The 25,465-nt window shown below is 36.8% G+C and overlaps 1 protein-coding gene across 1 annotated transcript in view; it reads left to right on the plus strand.

Moving 5' to 3' along the window:
- The window catches only part of UGGT2 (UDP-glucose glycoprotein glucosyltransferase 2), a gene marked incomplete at both ends in the record, with an annotated part of 167,521 nt that overhangs the window by 75,651 nt on the left and 66,405 nt on the right, over positions 1-25,465 (plus strand). The window contains 6 exons of the mRNA XM_079721667.1: positions 4,385-4,516; positions 11,732-11,896; positions 12,250-12,373; positions 12,470-12,568; positions 14,730-14,821; positions 22,718-22,924. Coding sequence (XP_079577793.1) covers positions 4,385-4,516; positions 11,732-11,896; positions 12,250-12,373; positions 12,470-12,568; positions 14,730-14,821; positions 22,718-22,924 — 819 coding nt within the window. The remainder of the gene's footprint in view (positions 1-4,384; positions 4,517-11,731; positions 11,897-12,249; positions 12,374-12,469; positions 12,569-14,729; positions 14,822-22,717; positions 22,925-25,465) is intronic.

Here is a 25,465-nt window from a genome sequence, read left to right on the forward strand (position 1 = left end):
TTGTCTTTCTGGTGGACAGGTCCACGTCTGGTGGTGTGTTTTGGGGTGCCTGTGGCCTTATTATGTTTTTAGGTATCCTCTCTGCTAATGGGTGGGGTTGTGTTCCTGCCTTGCTAGTTGCTTGGCATAGGGTGACCAGCACTGTAGCTTGCTGGTCGTTGACTGAAGCTGGGTGCTGGTGTTGAGATGGAGATCCCTGGGAGATTTTCGCTGCTTGATATTATGTGGAGCTGGGAGGTCTCTTGTGGACCCGTGTCCTGAAGTTGGCTCTCCCACTTCAGAGGCACAGCACTGACTCCTGGCTGCAGCACCAAGAGCCTTTCATCCACCCGGCTCAGAATAACAGTGAGAAAAAGTAGAAAGAAATAATTAGTAGAAGAAAGAAAGAGAGATTGAAAGAAAGGAAGAAGGGAAGTAAGGAAGGAAGGAAGGAAGAAAGAAAGAAAGAAAGGAGGGAGGGAGGAAGGATGGAAAGAAAGGAAAGAAAGGAGGGAGGGAGGGAGGAATGAAAGCAAAAGGAAGAGTGAATGGAAGAAGAGAGGGAGGGAGGGAGGAAGGAAAGAAAGAAAGAAAGACAGGAGGGAGGGAGGGAGGGAGGAAGGAAAGAAAAAGAAAGTGGAAAGAAGAAGGGTGGGAGGGAGGGAGGGATGGAGGAAAGAAAAAGAAAGAAGGAAAGGAGGAGCGGAGGGAGGGAGGGAGGAAGGGAAGGGAGGAAAAAAAGAAAGAGCAGGTAAAGTAAAATAGAATAAAGTATGAAATATAGTAGCGTTATTAAAATTAAAAAGTAATTATTGAAAAAAAACACGGACCGAAAGAACCCTGGGACATATGGTGGAAGCAAAGCTATACAGAGAGAATCTTACACAGAAGATTACACATACACATTCACAAAAAGAGAGCAGGGGGAAAAATCAAAAATCTTGCTCTCCAAGTCCACCTCCTCGATTTGGGATAATTCGTTGTAAAAAGAGGAAAAGGGCGAAAAGCCTGAAATCTTGCTAAGTCCACCTCCTTAATTTGAGATAATTCGTTGTAAAAAGAGGGAAAAAAAAGGGGGGAAAGTCTTAAATCTTGTCCTCAAGGTCCACTTCCTCAATTTGGGATGATTCGCTGTCCATTCATGCACTCCACAGACGCAGGGCACATCAAATGGACCGTGGAGCTTTAATCCGCTGCCTCGGAGTCTGCACAGAGAGATTTCCCTGTCTCTGCTCTCACAGCTCCCGGGTCTCAGCCTTGGACCTGGCCCCGCCTCTGCGCGTAGGTCGCCGGCGGGCGTCCGTTCTTCGCTCAGACAGGACGGGTTTAAAGGAGCCGCTGATTCGGGGGCTCTGGCTCACTCAGGCAGAGGGGAGGGAGGGGAATGCCCTCTCCTCGCGCAGCAGGCAACAAAAGGGAAAAAAGTCTCTTGCCTCTCCGGTAGCTCCAGACCCTTTCCCCGGACTCCCTCCGGGCTAGCACTAACCCCTTCAGGGTCTCTTCCTGCCGCCAGCCCCAGTCCTCTCCCTGCGCTCCGACTGAAAGCCGATACCCGAGCCTCAGCGCCCAGCCCCGCCCGCCCTGGCGGCCGAGCAGACAAGTCTCTCGGGCTGGTTTGTGCCTGAGGGCACCGATCCTCTGTGCCAAAATCTCTCTGCTTTGCCCTCCACACCCCTGTTGCTGTGCTCTCCTCCGCTACTCCGAAGCTTTCCCCCTCCGCCACCTGCAGTCTCCCCCCTCGAAGGGGCTTGTAGTGTGTAGAAACCTTCCCTCCTTCACGGCTCCCTCCCACTGGTGCAGGTCCCGTCCCTATCCTATTGTCTCTGTTTATTCTTTTTTCCTTTTGACCTACCCAGGTATGTGGGGAGTTTCTTGCCTTTTGGGGGGTCTGAGGTCTTCTGTCAGCGTTCAGTAGGTGTTCTGTTGGAGTTGTTCCACGTGTAGATGAATTTCTGATGTATCTGTGGGGAGGAAGGTGATCTCCGCGTCTTACTCTTCCGCCATCTTCCTCCGGCCCCAATGTATATTGTAATTACTGGAGTAACCACAAAGAAAATGAATTTAAAAATCGTTTAAAAATCAAAAGAATCAAAACGGCACTCTAAGAATTATCTCTTAAGCACAAAAGAAGACAGTAAAGGAAAAATCAGTAAACAAAAGACACATATATAGAAAACAAGTAGCAAAATGGCACAAGTTAATCCAACCATAACAATAATTATGTTAAGTATGAGTAAATTAAACTTAAGCATACTAGAAGAATGGATAAAGAAAGGTGGAAAATAAATATACATTAATGGTAAATTGAAATTTATTGAAATTAATAAATAAGTATTTATTACAGTTAGTGGTGAACAAGATAATTGTCTCAAAAATCAGAAAAAATGCAAGTAAAGCTTACCCTGAGCTCTATCTTATATCCTGTAATTTGGCAGTAATTAAGAAAGCTGGTAATATCATATGTTAATGAAAATGGAGAACAGTGGGAACTCCTTTACACTGTTACACTGCCTCTAAGGATATGAATTGGTACAATCACTTTGAAACCAATTGGAGTGCTTCAGAATTTGGAGTTAAATTTGCATAATCCCTACACACACACACACATACACGTGCGCGCGAGCACGCACACACACACTTTGAGAGAAACCTGTAGGAGACTATTATTAGCAGAATCATCCACAATAGCAACAAACCGGAAACTACATATGTATGGTATACTGATATATATATATATATACACATATATAGGTATATATTTATATCAGTACAGATGGATAAAATTTAATCATTTCACATGATGGAGCATGATATGCCAAGAGCATGGCTATATTAGAAGCCTAATGAAAGTATAGAAGGCCAGCGTATTACCACGTACTGTTTAAAGCTCAAAAGCAAACAAAACTAAATATCATAATGCATGGATATACATTCAGATAAAACTCCAGAACTTGAAAGATAAGGGAATGGTAAACACAAACAAAATGATGCTTGCTTCTGGGGAACAGAGGGAGATGGGACTGGGAGGAAAGTTTTGCCTTACCAGCATTGTAATTCACAGTGATGTTCATTTTTTAGTGTTATGTGGTTTGTCATGGAGATTGCTCATTTTGTTATTTATATTTCATAACGTATATGTTCCATAGTTTCTTTTTTGCTTACCAAGTTACATAACAGTTTTTAAAATTAAAATAATGTGTAAGAAACTTGGATTGTTATATATCTAAAGTAGCTTATGCAAGACATTCTGACTACCTTAGCTACCTTAGGAGTACCTAATATTTTAAAATTACAAATTAGTAAAATGACTGATCTCAAAGACTTTTCATATAAAACTTTTGCTTTATTCAAAACTTCATTTTCTAATCCCTGTTTATGTTTTACAGAAGGCTGAACTTTCTCCCTTTTTTTTGAGTTACTAAGATCATAGTATGTCCTGCTTTGATATAAGGAGAAAACTTGCCCATAAATTGAGATGCTCATAAAACTAAACTCAGATCTACTTATAGATCTGTGTCACATTTTAAAGGGATAGGTTACAAAGTTTATAGTGATGAAATCAAAGAATGCTGATTCCTTACTATGAGGAATAATATGAGAATTCTGTCAGCCATAATATGAGGATTGTCTCTGAAAATAATAATTTAAGTGAATTGGGACTAAAAATAATATTCTTAATTGATATATCAGAATGCTACCTAATGGTGTTTGTACTTAAGTAGTTGTTCCCTCTGCTTGGTAGGCTCTTTCCCCATAACATAAGCATATTTATGTTTCAGTGAGTCATCTGCTCAGAGATACCTTCTCTCTTGAGGCAGAGCTGTCATTTTCCCCATGTGGAACAGTGCCTGGGTCATAGCAGAGGATCTGTAATGAAGGGAGAAATGAAAAAAAAACCAAAACCCTAAATAAAGGAGTAACAGCTTACGTTATGCCAGTATGATTAGAATATTGGAGACTGGGGGAAGAATGGAGGTACAGAGAAAATCTAGTTAAGATATTTACTAAAGAGCAATTGGAAATGAAAATAAAACATTTCTTAAATAAGTCATTTAAAATATTTTATACATATCTTTTTAAATAAAGTTAACCATTATTTTATTAAGAGTCATAGCATCTGGTTTGACCAAAATAGAATATAATATACAAATATGATATTGTATTTTGAAAGCTAAAGAATATTCACAAAACCATTTTTACTATAGGATAATAGATTGTATTCTTAAAATGGTTTATTTGTGTATGTGTGGGGATCATGTGTGTATATATATGTATGTATATAGTATGCTTAGAACTTATAAAATATAAAATATGTTCTTTATTTTATAAATATGCATGCTAAGGGAAAGAAAGAAAACTAATTACTGTAGGGTGGAAATTAATGATAATATCTTTATTTTCACAGATGTACCAAAAAGTAGAGAATCACAGTATACTCACTGTGGACAATGTGAAGGATGTTCTCCAAAATGAATTTCCTCATGCTAATATTTGGGATATTTTGGGAATTTATTCTAAATATGATGGTGAAAGAAAGGTAAGCTGGAATGCAAATTTTAAAAAATGTGATCAAGAAACTTTTACTATAATCTCATGAATAAATGATCTCAGTGTAATTAACTCATGATTTAGATTTTAGACCCTCAGAAAAAAGGGGAATTTATACCTTTGAATGACACAAGTTGTATACAGTATTTAAGTTGCCACTATTGGCTTTTTTAAAAGTACCAAAACACATACTTCTCAGAATTTACAGTGCAGAAAATTACAAAAACAACCTTAAAACAATTAAAAAGTGGCAACAAGTACATACCTATCAATAATTACTTTAAACATAAATGGACTAAGTGCTCCAATCAAAAGAGTGGCTGAATGGCTCTACAAACAAGACTCTAACTTTTATGTGGAAATAAATGAATTCATTTATTCATATGTATTCTAGGTAAAGGCAACAGCAACATATGATGTGATACAAGTGAATTTTTAAGTCGAGATAATTTTATATAGCCAAAACATACTATTTATATCAGTTGCCGTGAAAATATCTAACACCATGTTATCCTCAGATATTGGTGTTCACAACCCCATATTACTGTTTCCTATTAACTACCTTTTTATACATAATATATTTGGCTGTAAATTTTATTTCCAACTGTATTATAAGTACTTTAAGGAAAGGAATCTTGTCTTCTTATTCTTTTGTATTCCTCAAGTTTGCACGTTTTAATTTTTAGATATTACTTGTTGAGTCTTACAGTAATTGAAGGTTGAGCTCTCTTCCACCTCCTGACCTTCACTTAGTCTCCTCCAGTCCCAGTGGTAGTACTTAAAATATTTTAAACCTGTTGTGGCTTCAAGAGCAAACAATCAGAAAGAATCAATCAAAGCACATCCTCGAACTGGAATGGAGTCTTGGAAGCCCTCATGCTGAGGCTGATACTGACTTGCTTATAGCTGAATCATGTTGACATGGATGGTCTGGGAAAGCGGTCAAGGTAGTTCTCATGTGGGGAATCGCCATCCCAAGACAGGTGCAAAAGTATTTCAGTACAATAAGAATTGGAAAGTCCTGTGCAGTTGCAAACCAGCTGATTATCAGATCTGTTTTTAACACATTTTGGTTAAATGAATATTCAGTGTGAGTGTGACTTTCTAAGTGTTCCTTGTTAGTAAGTCAAGTACTATGGTTGTTTTTTAACAACTTTTCTTTTTTTCTCTAGCTTTAAGGGTTACTCCATTTTTACTCATTCACGTAGTTTTCTACCTATTACAAATATATCGAGATAGTCAAGAGATTGGTCAGATAACCTATCTAGAATTCTCCTTACACAAACAAACATAGCCATTAACAAGCCAGCAGTTTGCCCCACACACACCAGCCCCAAGAATGCCCTTCTGCAGCCACTCTGCATTTTGTCTAAACTGAACGTCCTCTGCACCTGAAGCACAGCTGTCATTTCTGGATCTGCCTTTGCTGCTTTCCTTCATTGGATCTCTGCTTTTTCTCCAGCTTCATGAACACTGTGCCTCTCCTCTTTTTTATTTATTTTGCTTTTACTTCTCTCTCAAGCAAGTATGCCTGAAAAAAATTCTTTGATCTCTTTTATATAAAAGATTTTTATTTTATATTTGCATTTTATTGATTGTTGGACTGGGTAATCATTTTTCGTATGGATTTTGAAGGCTTTCTTTTACTCTCTCCTAGCTCCTAATAAGCTACTGAAACGAATGATACCGATCTGATTTTGACTCCTTTGTCTTTCTTTGATCTATTTATTTATATTTCCTGTTTGAAAGTTTTTAGGATCTTTTTATCCCTGTTGCTTGGAAATTTCATGGTATGTCTTTGTCTTGATCCTGTTTCATTTAACACATTGGGTGTTTGGTGGGTCCCTTCTAATGGAGATACATGTCCATCAATTGTGGGAATTTCTTTGTGTTATTTTTTAATACTTTCCTTTCCTGTATTTTCTCTGTTCTTTCTGAATCTTCTGGATTGAGCAATTATTTACTTTTTCTTCTTCTTTTATTCCTTCTTGTAGTGTCCAGTTTTTCTTTCATGAGCACAGTTTTTTAATCTAAGAATGTTAGCTTTTTGATGTGCTGTTCTTTGCCCTGCACTATCTCTGCCTTCTGTAGCTTCATCCAGTTTGATTTCTTTTTTTGTGTTTGAAGCATTTGTCAAATGTATTACGATGTCTGGTTGTCTTTGACATGTAAGTATGAAACCGTAAAAAGCTGCTTACAAATAAACGGGTCTTTTCGGTTGGCGGGCCTCACTTGGGGAGTGAGTCGGGTTTTTCAGTTAGATGACCAACAAATAAGTGTCTTTTCGAATGCTGGCATTCTGTTGCAGCGTTTGATTTCTTCAAATGAGAATTCTTTATTTTCCTCTTAGAAGGAGTATATGTGGCAAATGAAAGGGTGCAGATGTGGGAAACGAGGGGATAGGATATGTCTAGAAATAGGATGTGGTAATAGGCTGGGTTGAAAGAATGTGAACTTTCCTCAGTCTTCTGTCTTGTTTCCATCCCCTTTCTCAGCCTTCCACTATACCTGGAATCCCCAAATCTAGAGCCTTTGTGATTCAATTTCAACAGAGAGTAAAGGGAAGCAGAATAGCTTAGCTTGTCAGGATTGAGAGAGGGGCCTTGGTGTACAACTTCTCTGCATACAGACTCTCAACAAGTTTCCACACTTCATGCTCTGCTCTTTACCTTCTCCTTCTAAGATAATCTAGGTTTTTAGCCCTCAGGGGTTCTGAAAATGTTGACGTCCCTTTCTGTCTGCACGGGAGTGACTTCCCTTTCTACTTTGGTCATCTACTCTTTACCTTTTCTCCCATTTTTCTTTGTGGGCTCATATCTTGTTATTGTTGTTATCATCATCGTTGTCATCATGATTTTTATTATTATACTCTCATTTTAGTTGTCGACTTAAAAAAATGCACATGAGAGTCACGAGTTAAGTTTTCTTTGGGGCAAAATGAGGACTATAGCCCGGGAGACGGCATTTCAGATAGCTCCGAGAAACTGCTCCTAATAGGCAGGGGGGAAGGTTAGAATACATGTGATTTTGGTGACAGGGGGAATACATGCAATTAAGCACATGTTTTTTGCAGAGGTTTCTGCTAGTCTCGTGAAGGTTACTGCTAGTCACGAGGAGCAGACATCACCATGAAGGATTTTAGTGCTTTTCTAGATACGAGGAGATATAAGAATTGGGCTCATAAAATTGGCTCCTGAAAATATCCACCTGAAGACCTGTTCTGCCAGTTTTTCTCAGAGCACAGAGGGCCTCATCTCTGCTCTCCACCTGAACTCCTTTCAGGGGGTGTTGAAGGTCAACAGCTGCAGCAGCACATGATTTAATCCTTGTAGAGGTAGGTGGCAAGTGCCAATTTGTAGTTGGCATAGTGAAACTTGCAGAATGGAGATGAGCATGTGTGATAAATCTACCATATTTATCAGAAATCCACTTTTACTCTTTAGCAAGTTAAGCTGCGAAATGAATATTTTTATGGTGTTGCCAGTTTTAAGATACCTGTAGTCATATTCTCCTGGAATTATGAAAAACATTAAGGATTTTTGTGAAGATGAAGGATTCAGTACACTCCTCAGAAATATTGAATCCCATTTTTTGTGTGTGAGTTCAGTCTTCTGTTTGCTCCTTTTTTACTCCTCTCTCCCTGTAAGACTGTCTTGTAATGATATCTTCATTTCTTAATTTCTGCATTTTTCTCAAGCCTACTTAATCTCCAGTTTCAATTGGACTCTGTGTTACTTACAATCCTTTAGTTGTGCCTGGTTTTATTCCTTACCTATTCCTCCCAAGAGTTATTCTAAACATTCATCAGTCCTATAAACCCCTTTTCACCTTTCTCTTCAATACCTCAAAAATCATTCTGATTACTGTATCACAAAGAAAATAAATGTTTTAGGCCTTTATTCCCTAAACTCATATTCCTGTAGTTTTCTCTCTATATCCAAACTTTATTTTTTCTTTCAACAAACATTTATTGAGTACTTACAGTATTCTGTACACAAGAGGTCAAAGAATAGAGTACAAGGAAGATCTTTTGAAAATTAAAAATAAAATAAAAATTTAATGGGACAGAGATAAAAAAAAAGACACATGAGAAGTAAGAAGGTAAACAGTCTTCAATTCACAAGATTCAGGAAGAACAGAGAAAACAAAGGAAAGCATTAGAGAAATACCACAAAGAAATTCCCCAAATTGATGGACATGAGTCTTTATTAGAAGGGGCCCACCCAATATGCAATACATAGAATAAAAGAGGAGCTTTGGGGGGGCGGGGTGGAGGTGGATAAGAATATTTCCCTGAAGCAGTGACATTAAAGCCGAGTGCAGAAGTAGGAGGACAGTTGGACAAAAGAAGACAAAGAAGTGGTAGGTAGTCAGCATTCCAGAGAAAAACGTTAGGATGTCCTGAATGTGAAGGAATGAAGAAATTTGGTGTTACTACTGAGTAGATGTAGCAAGTATGTGTTGTTTGTGTTGTAGAGGGAAGTCTCTAAGATGAGGCTGGAGGTGTAAGCAAGGGGCCTGATTACAGAGAGTGTGGTGAGCCGTAGTTAATTAACAAGCTTGTGAACTCAAAACAGTAGACTACCTTTGCAACAGTGAAAAACCTGAGAAGATATTAAGCAGTGAAGCGACAGTGACATGCATTTTCTCCAAAGAGCATTCTCCGTTGTTGAGAATAGATTGTCAGAGGGTAGAAGTGTACATAGTAAGATGGATTAGGAAGCATTTAGGTGAGAGATGAGAGATGGGCTAGTAGGTTTTTGGAAGAGTAGAGGCAGAGAAAAACGGACACAATTGAGGTATTTGGGAAATACAATCCAGGACCTGCTGCTGGATTGGAAAGGGGAGAGAGGAGAAGAGAAATTGTCAAGGACGGCTCCCAGGGTTCAGCTAACTCACTGGGATGGTGGTAATGCCATTGCCAAGATGGAAAGAGGTGGAAGAGAAACCAAGTGGGAAATAAGAACAGAAGTTCAGTTTTTCACATACTGAATTTGAGGTGCCTGTGAGAGTTCCATAGGAGATGTGAAGTGTGATTGGATATTTGTGTCTACAGCTCAGAATAGACATGTAGGCTAAAAGTACAGAATTCAGTGTTATGGCTTATTTGTGGTAATTAAAGCTTTTGTAATAGACAGGTTGCCTAACTGAAAAATCACAGGGGAAAACTGCTGTATTTCTAGCAGCAATATCCTTCTTAAGGTCCAAAACCATGTATTCAGCTGCCTGGGGGATTGCCCATAAGCGTCTTAAATGAATTTAAAACCATGCCCATCGTCTTTCTTGTTACCCCAAACCTTTTTTTTTCTTTTTTGTGCCTTATCCTAGAGGGTAGCGCCATCATTCTCCCAGGGCACTCAGGCTACTAGAAGCCTGATAGTTGTCCAACTTCTTTTCCCTCATACCCTCCCAAACAGTAGGTCATCAAGTTCTGTCAGTTTTGTCAACTAAATATTTCAGAAACTGCCTCATTCTCTCCTTGCTTCTCACCACTGATTTTTGTCTGGCTCTTGCTTTTTCTTTCCTGTATTTTTGCAGTAGCCCCTGACCCACCGCCCCCAGTGCATGTTCTCCCACCCTCTTCCTTCTGTTTGTCACCACTATATTCTTTTTTAAAGAGCAAATCTGATTGTATTTCTTGTCATGAGCCCTCTTCCTAGGTAGAATTGACCATGCCCTCCCTAGTACCCTTGGATATCTATTCACACCTTTTTTTTTTTTTTTTTTTTTTGCGGTACACGGGCCTCTCACTGTTGTGGCCTCTCCTGTTGCGGAGCACAGGCTCCGGACACGCAGGCTCAGCGGCCATGGCTCACGGGCCCAGCCACTCGGTGGCATGTGGGATCCTCCCGGACCGGGGCACGAACCCGTGCCCCCTGCATCAGCAGGCGGACTCTCAACCACTGCACCACCAGGGAAGCCACACACTTATTTTTAATGTATCCATCTCTCCCCCTGTTAAACTATGTTTTCTTAGGACAGAGTTTGAATATCATTCTTATGCATTCATTGCCTAATACACAGTAAATGTCCAATAAATGCAGAGATAATATAGTTCAGTGGTTAAGAGTTCAGACTCTTGGTCAAACAGATGTAAGTACAAAGTCTGTTTCCAAAGTGTAGTCATTATGTGGCATTGGAAGTGACTGTTTTATCATCTGTAAAGTGGATATAATAGTAGTCCTTAGCTTCATAGGGTAATTGTGAATATGTTGGCTATAATGACAGTTTTAATCATTTGAAGTGTTGAGTAGTGAATGAATTAATTGTTTAGTGATGCTTTATCACTCACAAGATAAAATCCAGATGTTGAGGACCGTCATGATCTGTCTTCTCTCCCCATCCCCTCTGACTCCATATCTTCTCCCTGTGTAACTCCTCCCACTGTAAACACAGAAAAGTACTTGCCGTTACCTAAATATACCATATGTCTCTTCCCTTCTATTCCTTGCAGTGCTGTCTCTTCTCACTGGGAATGTCTTTCTCCACTTTATCTCCCTAGCATATTTTTGCTCATCCTTTAAGACTTTTAGTGTCCCTCCCCAACAGAGGCCTTCTGTGATCCCTCCCCTCCACACTCAAGCTTAGTCATTCCTTTTCTGGGCTCCTGTACAATCTGGTATATGCCTCAGTTTTGCTTGTATATATGTGAGCCCCTTGAAGGCAGATTTTTCAGCTGTGTATTCACAAAGTCTAGCCAAATGCTTGAATTCAATAAATGTTAACTAAACGAATGAATATAGTGATAAATGAATCTCTTATGCAGGTAAATGCATTTTTTAAAGTAATGTCATACTCTCTATCAGGGGTCAGCAAACTACAGCCCCTGAGCCAAATCCAGCCTTTCTACCACCTGTTTTTATAAATACAGGTTTTTGGAGACACAGCCACGTTCACTCATTCGTGTGTTGTGTGTCACTGCTTTTGCACTATAACATCACGATTGAGTAGTTGTGTCAGAGACCAGATGGCTCACAAAGCCTAAAATATGTATCTGGCCCTTTACAGAAAAAGTTTTCTGACTTGTTCTATGTAGGTAAATTACTTTCCTTTAAATAATGTTTGGAAAGGACAGATAAAATTAGCAAAATTAACATTTTTTAATGACATACAAAAATGTGGCCGTGTCCCTTTCTTTGTTTATGTGTTTCTTTTTCAGACAAACATATTCTGTTTAACTCTCTGGTATTTTTTAATTGCATAGGCAGGAGCAAGCTATTACAGGATGACTGGCCTGGGTCCTTTGCCTCAAGCTCTTTATAATGGTGAATCCTTTGACCATGAAGAGCTGAATATTAGGGAACTAGAAATGGCTGTTCTTCACAGAATGATGGATGAAACTGCATATTTACAAAAGGAAGTTTTTATGGTAGGTAAGCATGTATGAGAAAATATCTGATGAATGATATTTATAGAGGACTTTTATATTAAAAATATCTTTTAATAGCAAAAGTTAATTGTGTAAAAATTTCCATTCTGATCATTTAGTAATGATTTTTAAAGTAGTAATTAAATTTATCTGTGCATAATTGCATCTAAAAATTGCTTAATTGGAAAGAAACTTCACAGTTTTATAGGAAAATTTATTATAAGAATCCTAAATTGCATATTACTTATTGACTTATTTTAGATTCAGTAGTCTTTAAATGTATTCTCTGCATAATTTTAAAACATCTGCATATAAATCACATATATTACCTAAATAATATTTTATTATTTTAGGGTACATTAAATGATCGAACAAATGCAATTGACTTCCTTATGGATAGAGATAATGTTGTGCCCCGTATAAATCCTTTGATTTTGCACAATCAATGGCAGTACCTTAATTTAATATCTACATCAGGTAATATAATCCTTCCATATACTTTCCTATAAATGTTTATTGAGTTGTGAATGTTTTATTAATTCATTATTTAACATTTAATATTAAAATTTTTAGTAACTGCTGATGTTGAAGATTTCTCTACTTTCTCCTTCTTGGATTCACAAGATAAGAGTGCTGTAATTGCAGAGAACATGTATTATGTAACCCAGGAAGGTAATAAGCATATTTTATTTTTCTGAATTTATTCCTAAATAGCAAAAACTTGTAATTTTATTAAATGCTTGCATAATACGTTTCTAGATGTTGATATTTGACTGGAGACCTGGTTTTCAATTTGAGGATTTGAAAATTATTAGAATATAAGGACTGTGATGAGAAAATGTGATGCCTCCTATCTTAGCTAATTGTGTATGCAGAGGGGTTAATCTTGAGGGTTTCTTGCCTTTTTTTTTTTTAAAGCAAGCTATTCCATTTTTCTCCTTTTTAGGAAGGTAGTAAAAACCCTTTCAAGATTAAATAAACTGATAATCTTATCAGGCATGAATAAAAGTGTAATTCCCCGATGAGAGGAGAATAGTTCTGTATTCTGATTAAACAACGTCTGGATGTTTTGCTTAAGTTAAGGGTCATAACCAAAGGAAAGGGAGCCAAGACAGGAACATCTTTGGAAATAAGGACTTAGCCTAGATAGGAAAGTCTTCAGTGTGACCACAGTTCTGTTAGAGACCATGAACTATTCAGACAGATGAAGATAATTGGAGTTTGGTTGGTTTTGGTTTCACTTTGTTTTGTTTGACCTGCTTTGCTCTAGAGAGAACAAAAAGAGCGAATGCATGAAACATAAAAGAAAGCTGATTGTTATTTCAGTATATAAAGCAGTAACTTTCTAACAATGAGTGATCTAAAGATGGAATTACTATGTAATAAGGGGTAAATTTTTATATATGAGAGAGATTTAAGCAGACAGCTAGTTTTTGAGAATGCTGTGGAGTGAATCCAAATTAGGACTATATGGCCCTTGAATTACTTTGGAACAGATCTATGATTTTATGTTCATAGAGTGGTCTGTCTACAAGATAACCAACAAATAATAAAATATAATTAATTCAGTTCCATATTATGGCAGGCTAAGGTCCTGAATGTGTCAAGTGAAGGGAAAAGGAGGCAGAGAAACAGGGAATAAAAAATAGGGGAAATATATTTATCAGGTTCTGGGTTATATTTCAAAAATTGCTTCTGAGCATCAGAATAAGTTAGGCCATAATTAATGCCCTTTGGTTAAATTTCTTGCAATTTAAAAGAAGACTTTATTAACTGAGAAACACCCGATTTCTTTATTTGCATTTATGTAAATATGTAAAGAAATAAAAGAGTTGGGAGAAATTTACTTAGCACTTTTGAAATAGTTCTCAGTTTACTAGTCGTAATGGTAAAAGTGATGACATTAAAAAGGCATGAGAATTCTTTACCTTTCTTCTTTGAAAAGAATGTGCCACTACCTTACTCTCAAATTGCTTCTGAAGGATTGCAAGTAGAATCGATGTTATCCTTCTTTTTGTTATATTTTTTTCATTAACCAAAACCAGTTTTTGCATAGTTATATATTACTGGGTATGGTAATAACTGTAGCTTCACATCTATTCAGGTGTAGGTTTTTGGTGTAGCACACATTTTACAGTTGTTTTAAGTGGGTCATAAGATCTAAGGGACTGATTTTTCTATAGGTTTTAATGATGGCCAGACAAGGTATTATTTCAGGTGTTATATGCTGAGGCTGGATGAAATTAAACCCATTTAACTGTGACTGCAGAATTAAAAATTATTTCTTCCTGTGGCTTCCAAATTTTCAGATGTTTCTGAAACAAGAATTGCATTGATTTTGACATAAGATGATGTGAATTAGGCCAAGTTAGTAATAGCCAGAATTTTTGAAATACATGAATCATAAACTAATAAATATTGCTGTTTTCAATATCTGCTAATAATATATTGTATCCAGTTTTACATATATGTGAGGTATAAATATCATTATTTTTTACAAGTGTAGCTGGAAGGCACTTTTGCTTGGCAACAGTAGAACTTTGATAAGCATGATACAGTTTTCCCTATTGGCAAGAGTATCTCACAGATGTGTTTCCTGGGGACTATTCTTTCTTTTTGGTATCTGAGTTTATATAAAGCTTATTACTCTTTTAACATTTTTATGTGTATTTCACTCTGTGTGTATGTAATTTTTACCAATATTTGCTTATTTTCAGAAAGATTCATTTTAAAAATTGTTATTATTTTTATATATTTTGTTAACTGGAAATGTCCCTGTCTTTAGTTTGATTTTAAGAAGAATTAGTTTGACCAAACTGTTTGAAACTTTCAGATGATGTAATTTCTTCAGTTACTTTCTGGATTATTGCTGATTTTGACAAACCATCTGGGAGAAAACTGCTTTTTAATGCATTAAATCACCTGGTGAGTATTTAGACACTCTTACTACAAAAATTCTAATTTGTTGTAATTTCGAGAAAGCAATATGAAGAACATGCATTAAATCTTTATTTCCCTTCATGTTAACATTTTCAGTACCTTGACATGGTTAGAACATGGTGCTAAGGAGATTAAGACAGGAATTCAAATTCTTTCTCCATGTAGAATGGGTAACCTTGCCCAGGAAAAGAAAAACCTACATGTCTTCTGTGACTCATGACCTATATATTCTTTGCTAGTCCTTGCAGTTGGACATACATTTACAGGTCTAATAGTGTGTATGTACTGAATGTTTGTGTCCCCCCAAAATTTATGTGTTCAAATCTAATCCTCAATGTGATGATATTTGGAGGTGGGGCCTTTAGGAGGTAATTAGGTCAAAAGGGTGGAGTCCTCATAAATGGGATTATTGCTCTTACAAGAAGAGGTCAAAGAGGTAGCGCACTCTCTTTCTGTCATGTGAGGATACAAGGAGAAATCGGCAGAATATAGAGCAGAAGAGGGTCCTCAACAGCACCTGACCATGCTGGCACACTGATCTTGGACTACCAGCCCCCAGTTTGTACTATTTTTTTACATACCTCTCTCAATAACAAGTAAACCAAGTACACAGAAAATAAGTAGGGATGTATAGAGTATTTGAATAATAAAATAATCAAACCTGACCTAATGGATATTGATAGAAAAGTACACATTGCTTAGTATATGTTCTTGCAAAGCACAAATGTAACATTTAAAAAACATTTGTAGATGCTAGGCTATAAAGCAAATCTCATGAAATTTTCTTTTTCTTTTCTGCATCAGTAATAACTATTTTTAAAAAAATTTTTATTGGAATATAGTTGCTTTACAATGTTGTGTTAGTTTCTACTGTACAGCAAAGTGAATCAGCTATACGTATACATATATCCCCTCTTTTATGGATTTCCTTCCCACTTAGGTCACCACAGAGCATTGAGTAGAGTCCCCTGTGCTATACAGTAGGTCCTCATTAGTTATCTATTTTATATATAGTATCAATAGTGTATATATGTCAATCCCAATCTCCCAATTCATCCCACCTCCCCCTTCCCCCTTGATATCCATATTTTTGTTCTCTACGTCTGTCTCTATTTCTGCTTTGTAAATAAGATTATCTATACCAATTTTTTCAGATTCCACATATATGCATTAATATACGATATTTGTTTTTCTCTTTCTGACTTACTTCACTCTGTATGACAGTCTCTAGGTCCATCCACATCTCTACAAATGACCCAGTTTCATTCCTTTTTATGACTGAGTAATATTCCATTGCATGTATGTACCACATCTTCTTTATCCATTCTTCTGTCGATGGACATTTAGGTTGTTTCCATGTCTTGGCTATTGTAAACAGTGCTGCAGTGAACATTGGGGTGCATGTATCTTTTTGAATTATGGTTTGCTCAGGGTATATGCCCAGTAGTGGGATTGCTGGGTCATATGGTAGTTCTATTTTTAGTTTTTTAGGGAACCTCCATACTGTTCTTCACAGTGGCTGTATCAATTTACATTTCCACCAACAGTGAAAGAGGGTTCCCTTTTCTCCACACCCTCTCCAGCATTTATTGTTTGTAGATTTTGTGATGATGGCCATTCTGACCTGTGTGAGGTGATAGTTCATTGTACTTTTGATTTGCATTTGTCTAATAATTAGTAATGTTGAGCATCTTTTCATGTGTTTGTTGGCCATCTGTATGTCTTCTTTGGAGAAATGTCTATTTAGGTCTTCCACCCATTTTTTGATTGGGTTGTTTGTGGGGTTTTTTTGATATTGAGCTACATGTGCTGCTGTTTGTATATTTTGGTGATTAATCCTTTCTCAGTTGCTTCATTTGCAAATATTTTCTCCCATCTAAGGGTTGTCTTTTCATCTTGTTTATGGTTTCCTTTGCTGTGCAAAAGCTTTAAGTTTCATTAGGTCCCATTTGTTTATTTTTGTTTTTATTCTCATTATTCTAGGAGGTGGGTCAAAAAAGATCTTGCTGTGATTTATGTCAAAGAGTGTTCTTCCTATGTTTTCCTCTAAGAGTTTTACAGCGTCTGGCCTTATATTTAGGTCTCGAATCCATTTTGAGTTTATTTTTGTGTATGGTGTTAGGGAATGTTCTAACTTCATTCTTTTACGTGTAGCTGTCCAGTTTTCCCAGCACCACTTTTTGAAGAGGCTGTCTTTGCTCCATTATATATCCTTGCCTCCTTTGTCATAGATTAGGTGACCATAGATGTATGGGTTTATCTCTGGGCTTTCTGGCCTATTCCATTGATTTATATTTCTGTTTTTGTGCCAGTACCATACTGTCTTGATTACTGTAGCCCTGTAGTATAGTCTGAAGTCAGGGAGCCTGATTCCTCCAGCTCTGTTTTTTTCCCTCAATATTGCTTTTGCTATTCGAGGTCTTTTGTGTTTCCATACAAATTGTAAAATTTTTGTTCCAGTTCTGTGAAAAATGCCACTGGTAATTTGTTAAGGATTGCACTGAATCTGTAGATTGCTTTGGGTGGTATAGTCATTTTCACAATATTGATTCTTCTAGTCCAAGAACATGGTATATCTCTCCATCTGTTTGTATCATCTTTGATTTCTTTCATCAGTATCTTACACTTTTCTGCATACAGGTCTTTTGCCTCCTTAGGTAGGATTATTCCTAGGTATTTTATTCTTTTTGTTGCAGCGGTAAATGGGACTGTTTCCTTAATTTCTTTTTCTGATCTTTCATTGTCAGTGTATAGGAATGCAAGAGATTCCTGTGTATTAATTTTGTATCCTGTGACTTTACTAAATTCATTGATTAGCTCCAGTAGTTTTCTGGTGTATCTTTAGGATTTTCTGTGGATGGTATCATGTCATCTGCAAACAGTGACAGTTTTACATCTTCTTTTCTGATTTGGATTCCTTTTATTTCTTTTCCTTCTCTGATTGCTGTGACTGAAACTTCCTAAACTGTGTTGAATAGTGGTGAGAGTGGGCAACTTTGTCTGGTTCCTGATCTTAGTGGAAGCGGTTCAAGTTTTCACCATTGAGAACGATGTTGGCTGTGGGTTTGTCAAATGTGGCCTTTATTATGTTGAGGTAAGTTCCCTCTATGCCTACTTTCTGGAGGGTTTTTATCATAAATGGGTGTTGAATTTTGTCAAAAGCTTTTTCTGCATCCATTGAGATGATCATATGGTTTTTCTCCTTCAGTTTGTTAGTATGGTGTATCACATTGATTGATTTATGTATATTGAAGAATCCTTGCATTCCTAGGATAAACCCCACTTGATCATGGTGTATGACCCCCCCCCTTTTTTTTTCTGGTACGCGGGCCTCTCACTGCCGTGGCCTCTCCCGTTGCGGAGCACAGGCTGCGGATGCGCAGGCTCAGCGGCCATGGCTCACGGGCCCAGCCGCTCCACAGCATGTGGGATCCTCCCAGACCGGGGCACGAACCTGTGTCCCGTGCATCGGCAGGCAGACTCCCAACCACTGCGCCACCAGGGAAGCCTGGTGTATGACCCTTTTAATGTGCTGTTGGATTCTGTTTCCTAGTATTTTGTTGAGGATTTTTGCACATATGTTCATCAGTGATATTGGCCTGTAATTTTCCTTTTTTGTGATATCTTTGTCTAGTTTTCATATCAGGTGGCTTTGTAGAATGAGTTTGGGAGTGTTCCTCCCTCTGCAATTTTTTGCAAGAGTTTGAGAAGGATAGGTGTTAGCTCTTCTCTGAATGTTTGATAGAATTCACCTGTGAAGCCATCTGGTCCTGGACTTTTGTTGGTTGGAAGATTTTTAATCACAGTTTCAATTTCATTACTTGTGATTGGTCTGTTTATATTTTCTATTTCTTCCTGGTTCAGTCCTAGAAGGGTGTACCTTTCTAAGAATTTGTCCATTTCTTCCACATTGTCCATTTTATTGGCATATAGTTGCTTGTAGTAGTCTCATGATCCTTTGTATTTCTGCGGTGTCAGTTGTGACTTCTCCTTTTTCATTCCTAATTTTATTCATTTGAGTCCTCTCCCTTTTTTCCTTGTTGAGTTTGTCTAAAGGTTTATCAGTTTTGTTTATCTTCTCAAAGAACCAGCTTTTAGTTTTATTGATCTTTGCTATTGTTTTCTTTGTTTCTATTTCATTTATATCTGATCTGATCTTTATGATTTCTTTCCTTCTACTAACTTTGGGTTTTGTTTGTTCTTTCTGGTTGCTTTAGGTGTCAGTTTAGGTTGTTTGAGATTTTTCTTTTTCCTTGAGGTAGGATTGTATTGCTATAAACTTCCCTCTTAGAACTTCTTTTGCTGCATCCCATAGGTTTTGGGTCATCATGTTTTCTTGTCATTTGTTTCTAGGTATTTTTTTATTTCTCTTTGATTTCTTCAGTAGTCTCTTGGTTATTTAGTAGCATATTGTTTAGCCTCCATGTGTTTGTGTTTTTCGCAGTTTTTTTTCCTGTAATTCATTTCTAATCTCATAGCGTTGTGGTCCGAAAAGATGCTTGATACGATTTCAATTTGCTTAAGTTTACTGAGGCTTGATTTGTGACCCAAGATATGATCTATCCTGGAGAATGTTCCCTGTGCACTTGAGAAGAAAGTGTATTCTGCTGCTTCGTGTGGAATGTCCTATAAATATGAATTAAGTCTGTCTGGTCTAATGTGTCATTTAAGGCTTGTGTTTCCTTATTAATTTTCAGTCTGGATGATCTATCCATTGGTGTAAGTGTAGCGTTAAAATCCCCCACGATTATTGTGTTACTCTCAATTTCCCCTTTTATGACTATTAGCATTTGCTTTATGTATTGAGGTGCTCCTATGTTGGGTGCATAAATATTCACAATTGTTATATCTTCTTCAATTATACAAAGTACAGTTGACCCTTGAACAATGCAGGGGTTAGGGACACTGACCCTCTGAGCAGTCAGAAATCCACTTATAACTTATAGTCAGCCCTCTGTATTCAAGGTTCCACATCTGCAGATTCAATCAACCACAGATCATGTAATATTGTCATATTTATCACTGAAAAAAATTGTTTTTAAGTGGACCTATGCTGTTCAAACCTGTGTTGTTGAAAGATCAACTGTATATTCTTTGACCACAGTGTAATTAAGTTAGAAATCAATCACCAAAAGAAAACTAGAATATCTCTGTATATTTGGAAATTAAGAAATGCTTCGGTGTAACCTGTTGATACACAAATGCACATTTGAAAATATTTTTTGGAAGAATTAAGATTTGAATGACTTTAAAACTTGACAGATACAACTAAAACTATGTTATATCTGAAAAAAAGAAAGGTTGAACAGTCAGTCATCTAAGCACAAATCTTAAAATTTAAAAACAGCAACTTAAACTTTTATCGAAGAAAGTAAAAGAAAAGGAAGATAAAGATAAGAACAAAAAGTAATGAAATACAGTAGTTAAGGTCCACAAAGCCAAAATTTGGTTCTTTGAAAAGACTAATAGAATTGATAGAAACACATGGTAAAACCGGTCAAGAAATATGGAGAAGTAGACCCAATCAGTCAGTGCTCTGATAGAAAGAGGGGATGTTACTCAAGATTCTGTGGACATGACAGAGGTAGGAAGAAGGCATTTTTAGTTATCAAAGGAATTAAATCTGTAATTTAAGATATTCAAAAGAGAAAACCCCATACTTATATGACCATACTAGTAAACTGTACCAAGCATCAATCTAACACAAATTTTTTTCCAGAGAATAGAAAAATAAGCAATACATTTCAACTCATTGTATAAGGTCAGCATTACTTCAAAACCAAATGCATAAAAGGGCATTATATAAGAAGGGAAAACTGTAGGCCACTCTTACTCATGGACATAGGTGCAAAAATTGTAAACAAGTGAATAAAGGAATAAACAGTATAAAAATCAAAAAGGAAAAATTAAAATTGTCATTTTTCCAAATTGTTTATACAGAAAATACATATAAATCCACAAAAAATTATTAGAATTCATTTTTTAGTTTAACCAGGTTGCTGCCTAACAGGTCAGTATACCAGAATTAAGTCTAAGCCTTGCAACAAATAAGAAATACATTTTAAATAAAAATATCACTTATAATATTATCAAAAATATCAAATGCTAGGAATAAATGTAACATAATATGTTTAAGACTTTTACACAATAAAATATTGAGAGAAAATTCAGAAGTCTTACATGAATGGAGAGATATACCATAATCATGAATCGAAAGAGTCAGTATTTTAAAGGTGTTCTCCCCAAATTGATGTATAGGTTAGGTGCAATTCCAATATGAATCTGAGTGTGTTTTATGGAAATTGTCAAGCTGATTCTCAAATTTATATAGAGATTCAAAGGACCAAGAATAACTAAGTTACTCTTCAAGAAGAGGAAGGTAGGATAATTGCTCCACTGGGTATCAAGATCTTTCATAAAGCTGTATAACTGAAAACAATTTGGATAGAAAAATAGAGCAGTGAAAGAAGAATAGAGAATGCAGAAACACACCCATGTATATACTACACGTGCTTTATGATAGAGTTGACCTTAAAGAGCAGTAAGGGTGGTCTCTTAAACTCTCTCCTTTTCACATCACACTCAGAAATCAATTCCAAATGGATAGAGATCTAAACATAGAAAGCAAAATAATAAAGGTTCTCAAAGGTAACAAAGGTTATCTTTCGGACTTGAGAGAAGGGAAAGATTTGTAAAACAGAACACAAAACCCAGTAGCAATGAAGAAAAATACCAGTAAATTCAACTACATTGAAATTAGGGACTGTTTTTTTGTCAGAACACACCAGCAAGAGAACAAAAGAGCAAGCCACAGAGTAGCAGAAGTTATCTGCATACGGATAACCAAGAAAGCACTCAAGTCTTAGAAATGAAACCCTTATAACTCAGTACATAAAAGGTAATTATCTCCAATGAAATACTGGCAAAAGATTCAACAGACAAATCAGAAAAGAGGCCAATGAACATGTTAAAGAATGTTTAATATCATTAGTGATGAGAAAAAGCAAATTAAACCTAATGAGATATCTTTACACATCCACCAGAATGACTTAAAAAATCTGACAATACAAAATGTTTATGAGGCTCTGGGGTAGTGGGACTTTCACATGTTGCTGGTGGGAGTAAAAATTAGTCCAACTATCCTGAAAAACTCTTTAACATCTTCTGAAGTTGAAGATATGTATATTGTGTTTGTAGAGTGCCAAAGTGAAAAAAATTCAAAGGTCTAGCGTCAGTAGAGTGGATAAAGGAGAGTATATTCATATGGAATTCTCTATGGTACCAAAAAAAAGTAACTATAGCTACTCAAAACTGTGTTGGTGAATCTCACAATCAAGTGGAGTGGAAAAAGAGCACAAAAGAATATGTAGTGTACGATTACATTCATATGATGTTCAAAATAGATTAAATGTTTAATGATGAAAACATAGGTGGTAAAATATAAAGAAAAGCAAGAATGTTATTACTATGAATGACAAGATAGTGGTTGTCTTTAGGAAAGTGGGAAAGTGAAGTAATTGGCAGGGGATATGAAAGTTGTCTGGGTTGCTGGCAGTGCTCTATTTCTTGACCTGGGCAATATTTTGTGGGTTAATTGACTGAGCTCTACAGCTTTATTTTGTGCATTTTTATGTGTGTTAGTTTACACACACACATACAAAAAGAGGCCAAAAAAATCATGATGCAAAGAGGAGAGAATTAGTTAATAAAATGATTGTTTTTAGACTATTTCAGTGGTATACCGCATTCAATACATCCAACAGGAAGACAGTGAAAGATGTTGTATGGTAAAGCGAGCAAACTTAATTGGAAAGAAGAAAGTTCCGTTGTAAAAGGATAGGTAAGATACTGATATTTTTCACCTATAAATGTGTTTTGCAGGAAATAAGTGTTCATGGTCGGTTGGGAGTTATTTATAATCCTACATCAAAAATAGATGAAGATAACACAGCTATTTCCAGAGGAATTCTGGCAGCTTTTCTTACGCTGAAAAACAGCTTTTTGAGAAACTTTCTCAGGAAACTGGCAGAGGAAGAAACTGCTACAGCTATTTACTCTGGAGATAAAATTAAAACATTCCTTACTGAGGTCAGTAGCTATTTGTTTGAAATAATAAATAAGTATCTTGCATATTTCAAAAGTATAAGTCAGTGTGCTTGGAGATGTCATGTTAAAAAATCATTAAGTATAATCAAACGGGGATAATAAACTTTCCTTTACAGTGGGAAAAGATGCATGTTACATGATACAGCTTTGCATAGAGGCACTTAACAAATCAAATTTCATATATTTCAACTACTGCTTCATGATCCTTAAAGTTAAAGGCATTCTAGTTAGGATATGGACTTATGTGAAGAATTAGGGGTTAAAGGATTATGTGAATAATCCTCAGTTATTTCACTCAAGGGGTCCAGTACAGGGAAAATTCTAAAGACAGAAGCTGATCCTCTGGAAGAAAGATTCATTAATCCATTCAAAAAATATTGATTGATTGTCTACCAGACAATGGAGATAATACTTATGAACAAGGCAGATAGAGTCCCAGTTCTTATGGAGCTTACATTTTAATGGGAAAGACCAGGTAAGTGGTATTGGAAAGATATAAAGAAATATATGAAAGTAAACAGTTTGAGGGATGCTCTTTTAGCTGGAGTGGTCAAGGGAAGTCATCTCTAAAGAGCTGATGTTTAAGCAGAGCTCTGAATGAAATGAGAAGTCAAGCCATGGAAAGTCTACAGACTTTCTTACAGAGAAGAATATACCAGGTTCAGAACACAGCAGGTCTAAAGGCCTGACACAGAGATAGTCTTGCCAGGTTTGAGGTATAGGCAGAAGGTCATCATGACCAAAATAGAGTGATGGGGAGACTAGTAGGAAATGAGTTCACAAACATAATCCCAGATATTTCAAGCACTCATAGGCCATAGTAAGGAATTGAAATTTTTTCTGAGTATAATGGAAAGTCATTGAGGAATCTTGTGAGATAAATAATCTTGAAAAAGATGACTCTGGGTGCCATGTGAAGATTTGATAGTATGTAAACAAGAGTGGAAATAGGATGAACAATTAGGATGCTATTGCAACAATCCAGGTAAGAAATAATGGTGTCTTGGAGTAGATATTGGTGGTGGACATGGTGAGATGGTATATACATAATATTTGTTACAACTGTAGTCAGCTTGATGAGCTGACAATTGTGTGTGACATGTGAAAGTAATACTCAAGGATTTTGGCTTGAACAGCTAGAATTGTGGTGTGTTTTTTTTTGAGATGGGGAAGTCTTGATGAAGAGAAGATTTGGATACATAGGGGATCAAGAGTTAAGTTTTGTATGTTTTAAGTTGGAGATGCCTGTTGGACATTCAAGTGGAGATGTTGAGTTGACAATTTAGTAAATAAGTGTAGGAATCAGTGGAGGGTATAATGTTTTGTTTTGTTTTGAGAGTCATCAACATTATATATAATTTAAAGCTAAGAAACTGGATGAAATACCTTGGACGTGAGTGGGGCAGGGGTTGGAGAACAGAGGGACTGAAAAAGAGCTCTGGAACATTCCAACATGTAGAGGAACCCAAGAAAAGGATGATCCAGTAGAGGGGACAGATGGAACAGCCACTGAGTTAGGAAGATAACCAGGAGAGTGTGATATCCTAGAAGCCACCTGGAGCAAGTATTTCAAGGAGGACATGATAAACTATGCCATATTTCTTGAAATTAGGCTTCATAATGGACCATTTTATTTGTTAAGGTGGTCATTGGTGGCTTTGATAAGAACAGTTTCAGCGAAGTGATAGGTATAAATGTGAACTGGATTCAAGAGAGAATAGGAAATCAGGAAACAAAGACAGCAAGTATAGGTAGCTTTTTAAAGGGATTTTCCTATATGGGGGACAGAGAAATATTCTGTAGCTAGAATAGGACTTGAGGTCATGGAATGATTTCATTTATTTTTGGTATGCTGATGGAAACAGTCCATCCAGAAAATGAGGAAAGATGATATGGAGCGGAGCAAAGTGGGAGGATAGTTTTTGCGTAGGTAAGAGCTGCTGGGATCCAGTGCACAAGCTGTAAATATTGGCCGAAGAATGGGGTAGATTTATTTGGTGGTAGCAAGATGAGTACTTTACTTCTGATTGATTTTGTTCTCAAAAGAAGGTCAAGTCATTAGCTAAGTATTAGAATAGGAGTAGGTGCTCTTAGAGGTTCGAGGGTAGAGGAGAAAATGTCAAATATTTTTCTATTATTCTGCGAGTGAGAAAGTGAGTTAAAAACATTATAGTAAGATTTCTGAGGGCGCACTTGAGGTTAATGACCATAAATTGAAAGTGAGATCAATGTTGGCTGCATGTTTTTCTCCAACTGTCGTAAAGCTGTTTGGATCCAGTTGCAGAGTAAGCAGAGTTGTGTTTAACCAGAGTTGCGGTTTTGCCAGGTGAATATAACTGAGGGGAAGCATCCGAGGGAGGTGAGCATGGACTGTTTTTGTTATAGTAAAGGGCTCTGGGGTATAACTTGGTTAGGAGGAAAATGATAATATGGGAAGTGTGATGGACAGTAAATAAGTGATAGGGTCAGTGGACTAAAGGGTTGAGTAATGGTTGGTCTGGTGACACTGGGATGAATGAGCTG

Source organism: Hyperoodon ampullatus, assembly GCF_949752795.1.
Source record: "Hyperoodon ampullatus genome assembly, chromosome: 16".
Lineage (NCBI taxonomy): Eukaryota > Metazoa > Chordata > Mammalia > Artiodactyla > Ziphiidae > Hyperoodon > Hyperoodon ampullatus.